Source organism: Lichenostomus cassidix, chromosome 3, assembly GCF_008360975.1.
Source record: "Lichenostomus cassidix isolate B80296 chromosome 3, HeHo_3.0, whole genome shotgun sequence".
Taxonomy (NCBI): domain Eukaryota; kingdom Metazoa; phylum Chordata; class Aves; order Passeriformes; family Meliphagidae; genus Lichenostomus; species Lichenostomus cassidix.
In genome coordinates this window covers 91049062-91065452 of record NC_139483.1, presented here as the reverse complement: position 1 = coordinate 91065452, position 16391 = coordinate 91049062, and the positions used below count along the sequence as shown (strand labels likewise).

At 33.0% G+C, this 16391-nt stretch overlaps 1 protein-coding gene across 1 annotated transcript in view; it reads right to left on the bottom strand.

The window, feature by feature from the left end:
* CSMD1 (CUB and Sushi multiple domains 1) overlaps positions 1 to 16391 on the bottom strand; it is a 1097029-nt gene that overhangs the window by 170392 nt on the left and 910246 nt on the right. Inside the window, exons 27-31 of the mRNA XM_085056685.1 lie at positions 11184 to 11375; positions 9011 to 9149; positions 6034 to 6221; positions 3931 to 4125; positions 1449 to 1565 (exon numbers count right to left, since the gene is read on the bottom strand). Of these exons, the coding sequence (XP_084912811.1) occupies positions 1449 to 1565; positions 3931 to 4125; positions 6034 to 6221; positions 9011 to 9149; positions 11184 to 11375 (831 nt within the window). The remainder of the gene's footprint in view (positions 1 to 1448; positions 1566 to 3930; positions 4126 to 6033; positions 6222 to 9010; positions 9150 to 11183; positions 11376 to 16391) is intronic.

Below are 16391 nucleotides of genomic sequence, written 5' to 3'. Positions count from 1 at the left end.
TAAAAAATAAAAAAAAAAGAAAAAAAAAAAAACAGAAAAAGAAAAGGATTGAGAGAAAAAAAAAAGAGAGAAGATAAAAGAACTTAGTCTTTAAAGTCAAATTTAAGGATACATTTCTGCTTGTCTTACTTATCAATGAATTCCTGCATTAATTTTTCCAACTTACTTCATTGTGTAACATGCTAAACCAGCTGCATTAAACTTAAATGATATGAACTTTTTTGCTATTCATTATTTTCATATTTTTAATTAAAACCAAATTTATTAAATCATGCTTTCACCAAAACTGTGACCTCCAGTCAAACAAGTCTTATTGCTTGGGTACCTATGAGAATAAGAAAACAAAATATCTAAACAGAAAAGCTTGTATCAAAATCACATTACCAACTCTAGCAACAATTAAGAACCATCTATTATCAGACAGGATTAGTTGCATATCCGGCTTTAGTCTGACAAAGACTTTTTTAAACATATTGATTGTTAAATTTTTTAATTTGCATTAGTGCTTTTTTTATCAGAAGGCTATAAAAACTGATCAAATATTAGAAATACCAGTGTGTTGCCATCTTTGACATATTGCTACACTTAATTTGTACTTCTGCTGTACATAATTTAAAGTGTATTAATAAATCATTTAATTAAACATCTCACTAGTAAATAGGAAATAGCTCACTGAATTCAAAGATCACATAGCAATAGAAACATGAAGTAAAACGTAGTCAATAAAAACATCATGTTGTCACTCTAGCCACCTGCACTTTATTTACAGCTGAATCCTTACAGGTTTCATTGCACATAGAAAGTACCAAATGCATTAAGTTGCTCTGAATTCAGCCTTTTGGTGAGTAAGTAGTAAAATGAATCTTACTGCTATTTGTCTGGACTTAGAAAAAAACTTGCTTTGAAGAAAACTACACCATATATACAATTACACAAGTTTTAGAGATTTTGTCCAAGTATTTCAAAACATTGAAATAATTAGTTTTGTGATTTTTCACAAACAATTCCAGTACTTTCATATAAAATTACATCCTTTCCCTCCACTGTACATCTTAGATGTAATTCTACTCCTCTTGCCCTTGTTGAAAAATGAAAAATAAAAAAATTAAAATGTAAGAGGAATATAAGAGCTTGTTTTCTGATACCTGATTTTCCCTTGCAGGAAGCTTGAATGAATGATTATTCTATGATGATGAACAATGTAATACATGAAGGTATTCAGGATATGCTTAGACAGCAGACATACATGGCTTACCTGAAGTCAATTGATTACTCTAGGGAAAAGTACACGGTTAAAACCCTAGAACCAATTTCCATGCCAGGAATATATTTACTTTTTATAAATAATTTGTAAAACAATGTAAACCTAAGGTCATTATTACACAAAAAGGCCATCTGAACAGTAGAACAATGATAATGATTGATAAATCAATAGAAGAAATTATTACCAAATTCTTTGGGGACAGTTATTGAATAAAGGCAAGTCTGTCCAGCAGTGTAATTATGAGGATAATTTGGTGATAAAACCACTCCCTCTGATCCAGTATACTGCCCTCCACATGGCGCTGGAAACAAACAGAAAGAAACACGTTCTATTAATTAGAGTTGTCTGTATTATTAAGTCTGAAATAAAAATCTAAAGATCACAAAATGACAGTTTACTGGTTTTGCTTTTGTTTGGTTTACCTGTACTGAAATATCTAATGGTTCTTTGTCAGGATATAATTTTTAATATAGTTTCTTGAGAATTAGAATACATGCGAGTTTTATTTGACTACAAGTATTTCACATAGGGACTGGAAGTATATTTAATTGAAAGGTACTGTAAACACAGAATTTAGGTTGGATTCTTATTTGAATATCTTTCTATATCCATGTTAAAAAAAGGTCAAGAAAAAATATGGTACCGCACAAAAAAATGTCACAGTGGAATACACAGATATGTTGACACTACCCTCCACAGAATGCCAAGTATTCTGCTTTGTGAATATATGCTTGAACTGGCATTTTCTCATGTCTTCCTAAATGATCATGAAAAGAGCACACAAATTATACATATAAAAAAATAGCTTTGGCTTCTTTTGTATATACAATAAAGAACAAAGAGATACGAGAGACTTTTTAGAGGTACAGAAGTTAGAAGGGTATTTAAGAACAGTGGAGCTCAAAACTCCAATACAAGTCAGGATTTATATGAGTAGTAGTTCTGTCTGTATCATGAGAAAAACAATGAACAATATATGCATGACAAGTTCCTCCACGTATAGAGAACAAAGGTGGCATAAGGGACTGATGGAGTGCCTATTCTTAAGTTCAAATATCTCCTTGTGTTGGATATTGAGTAAATAGATTTCTATACACTGAAAACAAAGTATTGCTATCACTCTTCTCACATTTTGAGAACTAATGGAAAACTTTATCCTATCAAAATCTTCATTAAAATATAAGCCTTTTAATTAATTAGTTACATGCAATTCAGTGCTCTTTTTATTTAGTGAAAGGATCTCATAAAAACTATAGATTTCACAACAGATGGTTGTAAAAAGTTATCTTCTTTATCCAAGAAGACAACAATGAAATTATTTTATAAATAAAGAAATAAATTAGGTTATTAAAAAAAATCCTCACATTAATTTCATTTTAAGCAAGGAAAATATCACTCTACTATAAGGAACAAAGTAAATCAGCATTACCGTACTGTGAGTATCTTACATATAGCAGACTATAATCTAAGAACTTCCTGGAAAGCAGCTCAGAGAAGGACCTGTGGCCCAGGTGGACAACAAGGTCATAATTGTTCTGGGGCTATGGATGTACCCTGTCACCAACTCCTGGCTCTGCAGACCTGGCTCATGTGCTGGGGAGCTGTGCCTAGTGAGTGAAGGCAGAGCCTGTGCATTGGACATGCTCGGCTCTTAGCCCCTGTTGAGCAGACCTGTTCCTTCTGCTCCCTGACAGGTCTTTAAAATCACACTTGAAATATCTCCACAAGTTTGACTTCCTAATAAAAAAAGGCAGAAATTAATACTACAAATCCATGTCTTCTTTTAGCTGCTTATATGAATTACGCAAAAATCCAGTGTAATGACAGAAGATGAGAAGTTTGATCTATCAGTAGGCAGAATAGGATTATGTGGCTGAGGTGAAACTCAAATATCACATGAAATTAGTTTATGACATGAATTTAAAATCTTTATTATTTCCTTCTCTTCTTGCTTTGAAGATACCAGAAGCTATGCCACAAAGTCTAATTACCCCATGGAATTCTCAAGTCATGAAAATTTCACTGGAATGAAAGCGTATCACTTACACTTAATTTAAAACAAATTCCAAAGTTAAAGAGTTATAGAAATGTTTCCTTCTAAATTGTGTTTTTCTGTAATTAAAAATCTAAAATTTTGCAGGAGATCATTTTTCAACATTAATAAATTACTACTTTATGGACTTTATTAAGTAATATATATTATGTCCTTTCGATTTGTTAAAATTGTTCTATATAAAATTGTTCCATAAAACTGTTCCAACACAAACACTGAAACAAGGAATACAGGATAAAATAGTTAGCCACAGTTCTGAGATGTCATTTTAATCTTCTGCCTCAGTAAGTATAATTCTTATTCCAAGGTGGCAATTATTGAGTATTGAGATAGTTGGGGTATCTATTCTAAATAACACTGGGTGTCCAAAGAATCTTACATATTACATTGCAATCATTAGGTGAACATGTGCTGATTCCAGATTTTCAAGCTATTTTTAAATACGTAATACATTATTGACTAAGCTATAGTCCAACACTCATCATCCTTCTTATTTTTCAACCTTAGTTTTTTTATACAAGCTGTATGTGTAGAAATACTCTAAATAGTATCATGGACTGAGAAATTGAATTCACTGGAGGGACAAGGGAAATGGTAAGAAAACAGTACATACCATTACATGATGGCAATGCTCTGTTCCATGCCGGCTTTCCGTCTGCACCAATTACACATGTTATAGTTGAAGGCTCAATAATTTTATATCCAGAATCACACTGGTAAGTAATAGTTGAACCAAGCTTAAAGTCTGTTCCAATTCTTGTGCCGTTCATGATGTTTCCAGGATCAAAACAAGCTTCCCGTGGCTTTTCTGTTAAAATGAATTACAGCAAATTTATATACACTTTCAATTTAAAAAAAAAAAGAACAATTATCAGTGGTTTTTTTTTTTCAGTCAGGTTAAATTTTTTAACAACTTATTAATATATTATTCTTGTTGAGACACAGATCATGGATATTTGTGTAAGATTGGTTATCTGGCTGAGGAAATTACACTGAGACGATCTAACCAAGACCACTTTCTTCCTACCTTTTGTTAGCAGAACTCTCCAGATGCTGAATTACTCCAATAAAGTATTTAGTATTTAGAAGAAAAATGGCCAGTTCTAGAATTCACCCGTTCTGTATGCACACTGGTGACAAAAGGAGGTCTAGGGAAAACGCGGGTGCTCTCCAGAAAGAAATGGGAGACCTGGTTACCCAGGACACGGAGAAGGCTGAGGCAGTGAACAACAAGGGCAAGTAGTGACAGGACAAGGAGGAGTGGCTTCAAACTGAAAGAAGATAGGTTTAGATTGGATATAAGAAAGTAATCCTTTACCATGAGGGGAGTAAGGCACAGGAACAGAGTGCCCAGACAAGCCTTTTATGTCCCCTCCCTGCAAGTGTTCAAGGTCAGGTTGGATGGGGCTTTTAGCAACCCAGTCTAGTGAAAAGTATCCCTAACATGGCAGGGGGATTGGAACTAGATGATCTTTAAGTCCCTTCCAACTCAAACCATTCTATCATTTTATACATTTTACACAAAATACTGAATAATGTACTTAAGAAAATATGAAATTATTAGGTAAAAACATACTGTCTTTTGAGTACAGTAACTTTTAAAATTCAGTATTCTGTTCTTGCATCTCTTATTTTTATCTCATTATAATTTAACTTTCAGTTGCATAGACAAACTCTTATCAGACTATGCTGAGAAAAAAATAGATATGCAGTGAAAATCTGTATGTACATTTTGTATCGTCATTTTTATATCTTTATTTCTTTCTGCTCAACTTTTCATTTTCTTTCCTTGCAGGTCTTGTAGACTTTCTGGAATAAATTGTTTTCCCTTTTTTTTGATATTTTGTTTAGACAGGAACAAATAGTCTAAGATTTCATTTATGGTGATATGACAATTACTTTGGGAAGAAGAGTCTTGCACACATGGCAAATAATGCATGATGCTGGATGACAGATGAAGACTAACTATAAAAAAGATTTTATATTTCTTTTCCACTCCTCTCTCTTTTATAGGTATAGTTTTTCTGCAGTTTTTAGATCTTTTTGTCCTTCATTTTTAACATGTACATTAGTGTGGTTTGTTTCTATTGTCAAGAATAAGAAGCTGAGGCAGCACTTCTGCTGCCTATTCTGAAAAACAGCCTAATAAAACCCAGCAAAGATTATTATCAGGCCACAGACATCTGTGACTGGAAAAGAAACCAGTCTTTCTTCCAGCATCTTCCATAAATGACTGTAATAAACAGTCAGTATAACCCAGCCTCCATCTACTAATAGACATCCCCTCAAAAAAATGCAAATACTATCTGGTAGTAATCATTCAAAAATGCATTTGTAGATTCAAAAAAAAATGGAAAGGAAAAGGCATTGGTATGTATTGACAAGAAAGAACCAGCAGTCAGATAGTCTTCTTGGGTAAGACAATTTCACTATTCTAATACTTTTTTCCAAATATTACTTTTGATGGACATCTTCTACCTTTTGTTTTTTTCCCTGGAAGATGAAAACATGCATAACAGATGTGAAAGAGTTTTCATTAAATAGAACTTCTGTGTTCCTTCACATATTAACAGAATATAGCTTTTAAAACATACATTGATGCATCAATGTATTTGGCAGTTCAGTTTGGAGCACATACAAAAATAAACAGATTTGGGTCTCAATAATTACTAAATAACATTTTTTCCTTTTATTTAGATTACAATGAGAACAGTACCTTTATAGTCAATGGCAAACCCTGACATTCCAACAGAAGCATCACTGCGAAAAGCCAGAAACAGACTGTTACCACTGCTCTCTATTCTTTCAGGAGCCTGTGAGCCTTGAAAACTGCCAATTAGAGGACTGTTGGAATCTTCTCCTTCATAAATATGTAGAAAATCATAACTGGGTTCCATATTGAAACTGAAAAGAAAGAGAAAAAATAATTAAGTCTTCTTTTTTTTTTTTAATGAGTTAAACATTACTTTGACTGTGGATGCCAATTTTTGCATAACACATTTTCTTCTCCAGAAATAAATGTCTTTTTAAATATGATTCACAGTAAAAATTCAGTAACTTTCAATGGAGTTTTTTTAGCATTGATATGAATACATTCAGCATTCTGAAAGCATCACAAATTTCCTCCCACACATCTTAAATACCTTTCTCAAGATCATGGAATCACTTGCTTCAGAAATGATGCCTCTTACAAGTGACCACACGAACGATCCAGAAAAGTAGTTTGAATTAAAAGTCCAACTTTGAGTTGGCCAAACTGGATGATACTAAATCTACCCATCACAAACATAAGTTTATCATTTTAGAAACAAGATGCTTTCATATGAATAGACCACTATCTTGGAATTTGCCTTTGTTCTTACTCAAATGATATCAGAGATAATAAATTAATGTGAATTATTATTAATTCTCATTAAACCATCTATGCTATGCTATATGTGATGACATTTATATGTTTTACAAAGTAATTATGAAGATAATATGAATGAAATGTCTTTCAGAGGAATTTAATTGAGGTGAATTCTGGGACAATATAAAGATAACTCTCAGATAGTTCTATGAAAAATGAATACAGAGTTAGATAAAAGGATATACTAGGAACACTGAAGAGAATATTAAAAAAATTAAAACTAAATTAAAAGAGCAGGCAAAGACCAAATTAGGTGAATAGCTATTTTTCTGTTTATCTTTGTAGAACAAAATAAATAAATATTTTTCTTTTTCCCAAGTGTGATGGCCAGCTATTTTTCTTTCTATTACATTAGTTCTTACTGTTAGACGCAAACATTTTCAAATTATGTAAGACAAAAGGAATGTCTTTATTATTCTCCTAAGTAATCAGCAGAAAGCATTTTCATATTGACAAATGGAAATACCTTCACATAATGAATGGTATTTTATGCCCTATTTTCAAGAGGGAAGAGAAGCCAGAATAATGTTTTAAAATGTTTTAAAACTTGCTAGGATAGGTAATTTTTAGTTGAGAGTTTTAGAAGAGTTAAAAGGAATGGAAACCTAAAGACCAAAATCAAGGAAAAGCAAATTGTACAGAGCAATGTTTTCAATCTTTCTATAGGAAACACACATTTGACAAAACATATTGCATCTCCCTCTTCCCAGTCGACATTTTCATCCTGTGCAGACACTGCTTCTTCTCAAAGCCAGTTTCCTGAGAATAGCACAGGCCTTAGCTGTAGTATGCTGCCTACGAATGAGAAAGGTGAGGTGAAATGAACAGAAAATGGTATGTTAAGAAAGTAGGTTTTGCAGATGTCAAAAAACTTTACTGCTCTCCATCATCTGCCAAAGGTCTTGGGAGTCAGGGGAGGTCTCTGCTGTCTGGAAGGTACCAATGTCATTGCAATTTACAAGAAGGGTGTGAGAGAAGACCCACGGAACTCCAGGGCTGTCTAAACTAAGCTACTGGGAAGTGTGTGTATTATTGGACAGAAACCATTTAGAAAATTCATTGGAAGTATTGCATAAACATAAAATTCCAATTTATTGCTCATATTTTACTCCTTCCAATAATATTCACAAGCAAATCTGAATATGAGTAACTGTAAGTTTCTTTCATCTAATTTGAAATGGAGCACTGAGCAGATTATTTAGGCAATCCACAGAAATATGCTACTTACTACACCTATCATGTGACATCTTCAAGAGTGTAATAAGTGGAGAACTATTCTCATCCATTAATGCTATTTGATCAAACACCTGAATAACAGAACAATCGTATTCTTTATTACATAATTTCAAGTACCTTAGGATTTGGTTCTTCAATTTTGTGTCTATCAATAGTTTTTAGAAAATAAACTGGAATCCAAAATTAAAGAAACTGTATTTTTTTTGCTTTGGTGTTATTTGGTTGTTGTTGTTATGGTTTTATGTTGCTTTTTTCTACAGAAAGGATGCAAATACTACACAGCAAAATTCTGAATGTGCCACCATATCTTCCTAAAAGAACCACAATTTATCACCATTCCACTGAAGTCAACAACAATATTACCATTCTCAGCTTTAAAATCACACTTAAAACACACTATCAAAAAATGAAAAAAATTGCACTTGCATCCACAGATACAGCAAGCAAGATGATTATATAGGATTGACTCAATTAGAAATTATAAACAGAATACATGAATATGGCTAAATCCCTACACATCAACTTGTAAAAACCTATGCAATACATATAGGTTGATTGTGGAACATAGAACAAATAATTAAAATTATGATACAACATCATCTCAATGTCTTTTATCTCTTGACTAAGTAGAACGATTTTTTTCTGATCTATGCACTTTGAGCAAATTATATTTAACCTCTATGTCTAAAAACTTGTAAGAACTGACTTACAGCTAGAATTTTCACTAAACTTTAAGTCTCTACTTAGGTACAATAGCATAAATCAAGCATTTCTTAAAATTTATATTGTCTTTCAAAGATTTTTATTCTATATGTCACAGAAATATATATTTTGTTCTTCAGGAATATATTTGATAGTGAAAGTAACATATAGCTATATATTTTTCTTTTATATTATTTGGAATCAGTGATATAGCACATATTAGATGTGTGCCCCAGGATGTAGCCAGAGAATTTAATTAGAAGCTGTAAGAAATTACCAATATTGTCATTTTCAGATTTGACATTTAAAACCCTTTAAAACCGAGGCATTCATTGAGAAATGGTACCTTTTGAATATCAAGGCAATGACAAAGTCAGGGTTTACTTTTATTCTCCAGTCACATTCTTTCCCAGGAGGATAAGGCTGTGGATAGTTAGGTGATAAAATAACTCCTGCTGGGCCTGTCAGGTTTCCTCCACATGCAGCTGTCACAATGTAAAAAGAAAGAGGAGTATGGTCGCATGTTAAATTCACAAGCACATATTAGCTGTTAAGTAGGAGTAAATTGACTTCTACATTTACCAAAACTAAAGGTAATTTTTTTTAAAAAGCAGAACTTTCCTACTTCCTGTTAGCAAAAAATTGTCTATTTTCCTTTTTAAAAAGTGATCTCTGTTCATATTCAAAAGCGAGACAGGAAAAAAATCTTTCTAAAGGAATAAAATTATGAAGTTAAATAGGAAGTCCTATATATTTTTGGTATTACTTAATCCTGTCTCTATCATGATGAAAATTTCTTATTGACTGGAAGAAATTTAAGAACTGGGAAAGCTCAATAGTAGGACTCAGGTTGCCACTTCTGTTGACCATAGATGTTGCACAGTTTGATTCACTTAGGAAAGATATTACCCAAATTAAAAATCAAATACATTCATTTAGTTACTAGGAATTGAATGTGACTTTTAAACAGATAAGGAATCCTGCTCTCATAGATGATAATCACATAGAAGTCTATCAAAAAAGTAAAGTAGTCAACCCACGCTGCATCTACATTACCAAACCAACCAGACTCAAGAGAAACTCATCTATAATGCAAACCAGTTGGTACCAAGAACTTGGGATCTACACTAAACATTTTAAAGAGATTTCTTTTCAGGCCATTCCATTTGTAAGTCAGCATACTAAAGAAAGGGATTTATGAAAATTTTAAAATGACATCTAATGGCTTTACAGTACTCATAAGGTTTCCACTATTGTCATGCCTACACTAAAGATTATTTTAATCTGCTTTCCCCTTCAAAGTCACCTTGAGTATATGGAAGAATAACAATAACTATGTATACAGTTTTTGCCCAAAGGGATTGTCTCTTTCTTTCTTCTTTATGTTTGTTTTGTTTTTTTTTAATTAGACTGTAAAGAAATATGGAGTTATTATAATTGGTATTTAAAATAAAAATACAAATCTCCTAGACTTTTAGATACCATATATATTTTATTTTAATTTTTATTTAAATATGTTTAATTTGTGAATGATGCCAATGTGCTTAGTGAGCATTTTCATACTGCTTTGTTCACTGCACACAAGGTATGCAGAGGACAAAACCCAGATTATATGCTGCTCCAATTCTGCTACGTGATATGGAGTCAGAGAAACTATCCTCCATTGTCCTAAATCCTTCACACTACTCTTACTTCAGAGAAACAGAGGGACTGCAGTTGTTTGAGGATATGCTATTTTGGAAAGTGCCTCTTCAAAATTCTTTGTAGAAAGAAAAAGCATTATGTTTATTCAGGTGATATTGTACCTGAGTTTAAGGATTGCTAAAAAACGTCTTCATTTAATTATAAATCAGTAGACAACAAAGTAACTAAGATTTTAAAAATTACTATGCCTAGCAGATAAATTTCCAGATATTGATTACTCTTAGAAAACTTACACTCATGACATTAAAATACAATTCAGCAAGACTTTTAAGCCTGTAATTATTAGTCTACTGACAAGAACCTCAGTGAAACCTTTATACAATCCAGCACTATGGAACCACCCTCTCCTGGTGCTATGGAAATATACCTAATTTCTTTCAATAGCATTGTCACTCGGAATAAGTATCTGTCTTCCAAGATATTGCACAGGATGGGTATTTAATCTATAAAATAACTCAGAAAGTTTTCAGAATAAGTAATGGATCACAGTTTATGTAACCAAAGTATTACACAGAACAACATTGTAATGAGACCATTTCAATATGACTTTTTTTTCCTAACTACCACTTCTGTTTAATTATTTTTATTAGACTTTGCCAATTTTAAACTTTTATGAAGTTTAAAAAATAAAGAAAGAAAATCACACCCAAAAATACTGTTAATCAAGAGAATGAGACTGACATTGTCTCTAAGTACAAAATAATTGAGTCCTGCAGAGATCACTCCAGCATGACCACCATGTGCCCAGTAATTGAACAAGAAATGTATCTGATCTGTATTAATCCTAACTAGAGACTAACATCTCATCTTAATACCTATGCATGTAGGAGGATCAGGCTGCCAGAAGAATCGGTTATTCAGCTGCACACATGTAATTTTAGCCTGTCCTTGCAGCTGGTAGCCAGGGTCACATTGGAAGGTGGTAGTGTCTCCGGGTTCTCTGCTGTCTCCATATCTGGTGCCATTCTGTGGTGTCCCAGGATCATTACAAGTTGATGCAATGGAAGCTGTGAGGGAATAATGAAATAAAAGCTGTTAGGTGTAGATACTTACTTATCATCCATAATTATATGCACAACATGTTCACATTAGCATTCCAACCAGAGACAATATTATTTGCTCTTCAGTTTATACAGGAAGGCATTTTGTTTCTTTACTTTTACAAAAATCTGCCCACTGACGTACACCATGATTATGTTGACTTCCTGCCAGTATCTTTAGTGCAAAATATGGAATGATTTTGTCCAGTTAATGCATCAAAAGAACTTTGTAATTCCGTTTCTCACTTTAGTATTCTGGTTATCAAAACAGATTTGATGCCTTTTGTGCAATAGGGTAAGTATCACATTGTAAATAATATTGTTTTATAGTCTTACCATCCTTCTGCATGCAAATGCTGTTTACCCATCTGGCTGAATCAAACAGCAGTTTATGAAGCCCTGAAGTTTTCAATTCAGGGACAAGAAACAACCTTCTTAGAGATCACTTGAACTGAATCTTAGAAAAAAATCTCACTTATGATCTTTTCTGGCTGTATATGGATTTTGTTTTCTAAAAGAATAAATTAATTTAAAAAGCAATCAGCATGGTATGACTTAAAGCAAGTAATCACCCATAAAATGGATACACATATCTACATCTACTATGGATTTCTGGAAGATATCAGGTGTCCTCTGGCTTCGGGTTCTCTTCTACTGGCTTCAGGTATTCAAACATCCTGAGTTGCAATAAACATTGCTGTCTTCCAAAGGAAGGGAGGTCCCATCTCTTGAGACTAATGTCCCTACTGAATTGCACTCTGTTTCCTACCAGTCCTTACCAAAAAATCTTTTTCAAAGAGCTTACTACAACTGTGAACAAAAGCCAAAAGGAGAATTAATAAATCCAATGTCACAACTGCCATTTGATAGTACTGGCGTCTACCACCAGTATGCAACCTTCCTGACCATAATGTGCAGGTAATCGATTTTCTGAATTAACAGCTGCATCTACTCCTTCTCTCCACACCATATACCACTATAAGAAACAGCAAGAGCAGCTAAATATTTGCAAACTTGAAACAACTACTAGATTGTATAACACGATTTTTTTTTCTGTGTTGCAGATTTTCGGAAGAGAGAAAGGTTGGAAACAAAAAGTAGAATAAGAAACAACCATTTCATACTCTTAAAATGGTTTTATGAATATTCTAGCAAATAGGTGGTCACAGAAATTGTAAAACATCTTTATGTGAGAATTCATGGACTATTACAATTAACACATTAGAAACACAGAAAATTTGTTTAACATGTTTTTTGTCCTTGTTTCCAGTCCAAAACAACAGATCTCATACTTTGGGATGGTTCCTATATGTAAATAAATAAAAGATATGGCAGGTTTTTTAACCGTGGTGGACTTTTTTTCCACCAGGAATTAAAATAATAGCTGTCACTACTAATGAGTACTGTGTAAGCATTCCCCAGGCACTACTCTGACAACCTACCTGACACTCCATAGCAGTGCAGTTTACTAGAAGTATGTTTTGCCGCAAGGGAATGAAAGCAGGGTCATGACCTCAGAGAAGTTTTTCCTTATTTGACAGACAACAACAGCTCTGAACAATGGATCACTCTAGTGCATATCTGTTAAAGACTTGCAATTCCTTCAAGCAAATGAGCACAAGCCTATCTGTGTCATTAATTGCTGTATTTTTTTAACATACCTCTGAATCAATTCATTTTCTTCTTAAAAGTTTAAGACACAAAATATCTCAGCAAACAACCCTTTCCCCATTTTACCTGTGTCAAGTATGTACCAATTAGAAAGGACTGATGCCTTTTAATATTAATTTCACTGTTAATGTCCATTTCCTATATACAAATATCTAAATTTTAAAAATTATCACAGCTATTTAATAGACATTAAAATGTTCTTTACACTTTTGATCTTGCAGCCTCAGAAGTTATTTTATGTATCTGAAACCAACAACCTTTTTATTGTGCCAAATACACTTGATCCTAATTAAAGAGAACACCAGACATTTAAGCACTGATGTGTCATCTAGTGCAGCGAACATTTAGAAAGACTGTCAACTTTTCAACTTGCTTCCTTTCCAAGTTGTTTTACTTCTCAAGAATCCCAAGAGATTCTGTAACTGCAAGAAAATTACGAGTCTGATATTTCTTCATTTGGTATTTTACAAATAGCTGAAGGGTATAGAGGTCATAAGCATTTATAAGTAACCCAGAAATTAAAAATCACCCCCTTTCTGTCACTGTTCTTCTTTTATAACATTTAACAATTAAAACATATACACTGTAAAACAAGGAAAGCAATAATTACATTTTAGACTCAAGGATGCTAAATCAAACTAAATTACATAGTTAGACTGTTAAGAAATGACTGAGAAAAAAATAGGCACCTCAAATGGCATAGCCAGGAGACAAGATGTGAATGCCATTTAGCTGGAAAAGAAGTAATTGCTGCTTCTCAGCTCTTGCATATGTGCTCTAAGCCTTAAGCTACATGATACTCAGTGGGTTATAGAGTAATTTTCTGCACAGATTTCTCATCTCTTACTGTCTCATCTGCTCAGAGTGGAAAAAGCTTCTGTGTGCATCAGAGATGGAACTCAGAGTTAGGTTCCAGAAGAATAGACAGCTGGGAAAATCACAGATTGCTAAAGAGTTTTCAGACCTCCATGTGCAGACAGCCATTGTGTTAAGTCTCCCTGTTTCTAATTTATTAATCTTTCACAATCCCATTTATTTTGGAGTTGGTCCTCAAATTGTACTTCAAAGTTGATTAAAAATTCCACTGAAAATCAATAGGAGACTGCTTTTGAGAATATGACACTGTGTTTGCCTGTCTGTAGACTCATGAGCAAAATGTTAGATTTTTGACTAATTTATCCTTTTTCTTTTTTTTTTTTACATAATTTTTAGCTTGTATTCTTTTGTACTTCAAGGAAATAATAACATCACCTTTGTTCATTTAATTTTTACTATGTCTGTGGTAACAATCCTGTAAGCCATTTGCTGTACTGTTGTGCTGCAGACACTATTTTCTAGCTCACATGGTTATAGAAACAATACAGACTTTTCCAGGCCTTTAGGTTGCACAAGCTTCCCCTGTTTAGTGCATTATGTTTGCATAATAATAAGCTTAAGAAGGAATTTTGCATATCAAAGCTGAAATGCAGGTAGGATTTGCAGTGATTTCAGACTAACACTTCAAATGTCAAAGAATGTTTGTTCTCTAAAAAGTAACTCACGTAACATGCAAATGTACGGACTAAGTACTGTGCAAATTAGCATCAACAACAAATTTAAATGTCATGTATTGTCCAAGAATGTAAAGAAAAAAGAAACCCAAACACCAATGCAGCCTCTTTATTAACGTCTGGAGTAAAAAAGCTCATAAATTTATAAATAACCACTGAAGTAACCTACAAGATTCATTTTTGCTTAGTTCCACAGGAACCAAATGAAGAACTGTTACGCCCTATGAGGCTGAAGATGCCTTCCCCAGGCCATGGATTAGAAGATAGATAGGAGTGCAATGACACAGTTTCATTACCATGGTTTCATCACCATGTTAGTGTGAGCATGAAATGCAACATTTATAACATCACAGACAGCAAAAGAAGACACTGAACTGTGAAATTATAAGGTTACAGACTTTTTAAGGGTTGAATTCTTTCATCTTGTGTCCTTTTATTTTTAACAAGGGATGTCTTAATGGATTTAATTTTCTTCAAACTCAAAATTTATTTATTTACTAAGGCAGATATGTGATTATGCATTTTGCATTGTAAATTTGTTTTAAAATATATTTTTTGCACTAGCCCCCTTCTCCCAAAAATTTAATTGTGAACCAATCTGGAACAATTGCATTATGAATTCTAGCAATGAAGATTCTGTCATGGAAATACTTATAGTACTTAAATGCAGCAGCTCAGGCCGTTGTGCAAGTGATTAAAAGATATTTCAACAATAAAGGAACAATTTTCAAGACAAGAGTACTCAGTTCAAGATAGGTGATACAGTTGCTGTAAAAGTTGCTGCAGACAAACAAATTATCAAATGGAATTACAAAACTGGACTAAAGCAGAAATCATTGCTTAAACAGATTTGTCAGATTAAGCCTAGTGCCATTAGGAACTACCAAACTGCAGACGATTAAGCTTTTGCCACAGGAAGTAAGTTGTCAGCAGATGCATCAATATCTGACAAAATAATTTCCAAATAATTGTCCTAATTATAATTGGTGTAAGGTGCTTATTTGTATTATCATAATAGGTGACTTGTGTTGTTAAGTTAAAGATTTAGTCAGGCACCTTTACTCACCATTGCTTATATCTGCATATACTTCAAAAGCTAAATTTTAAAATATTGAGAAAGCAAGAAAACAACAGAAAAATCAAAACTGGACTAAAGCAACCATACAAATGCTTTTATTTTATGTCTTCACCTTTAATGAGTGTCTGAACTTCTTCTAATAAGAAAGAAATATTAAAATAAATGGAGAAAAAATGCTTCCCTACTTTATTAACATCTTGACGCTTATTCTATACTATCAGGAAAAAAAAGATCACATTTCTGTTCATATGAAAGCAGGAATAGGCACATTTTTAATTAAAGTGTATGCTTACAGAATACTATAACTGAGAGGAAGTACCAATGCTGCAGAAGCAGAGATAGGCATAAAAAATTATCGCAGATAGGTCTGACTCTAGAAAAGCCAGATATCCCAAAAAAAATTATTTTAATTTTAAGAAGAGTGCTAATAAAATCCTTTGATGTATTATTTGCCTTGAGGACCAAAATCTATAAAACCAGCTAAAGAACTATAAGTACATCATTTAGTTGAAGAAAAGGATACAGTTCCCTTAAATTACAACAGCTGAGAATTTAGCTAAAAAAAAAAAAAAAAGGATAGACTGCAAGGGTAGAACTACTATTAGGTATTTTTAAACCAAGGTTATCAGAACCTGTAAGAATGAAATACAACTAGAAATTACCAGTGCTGTTCCTATCATCTGT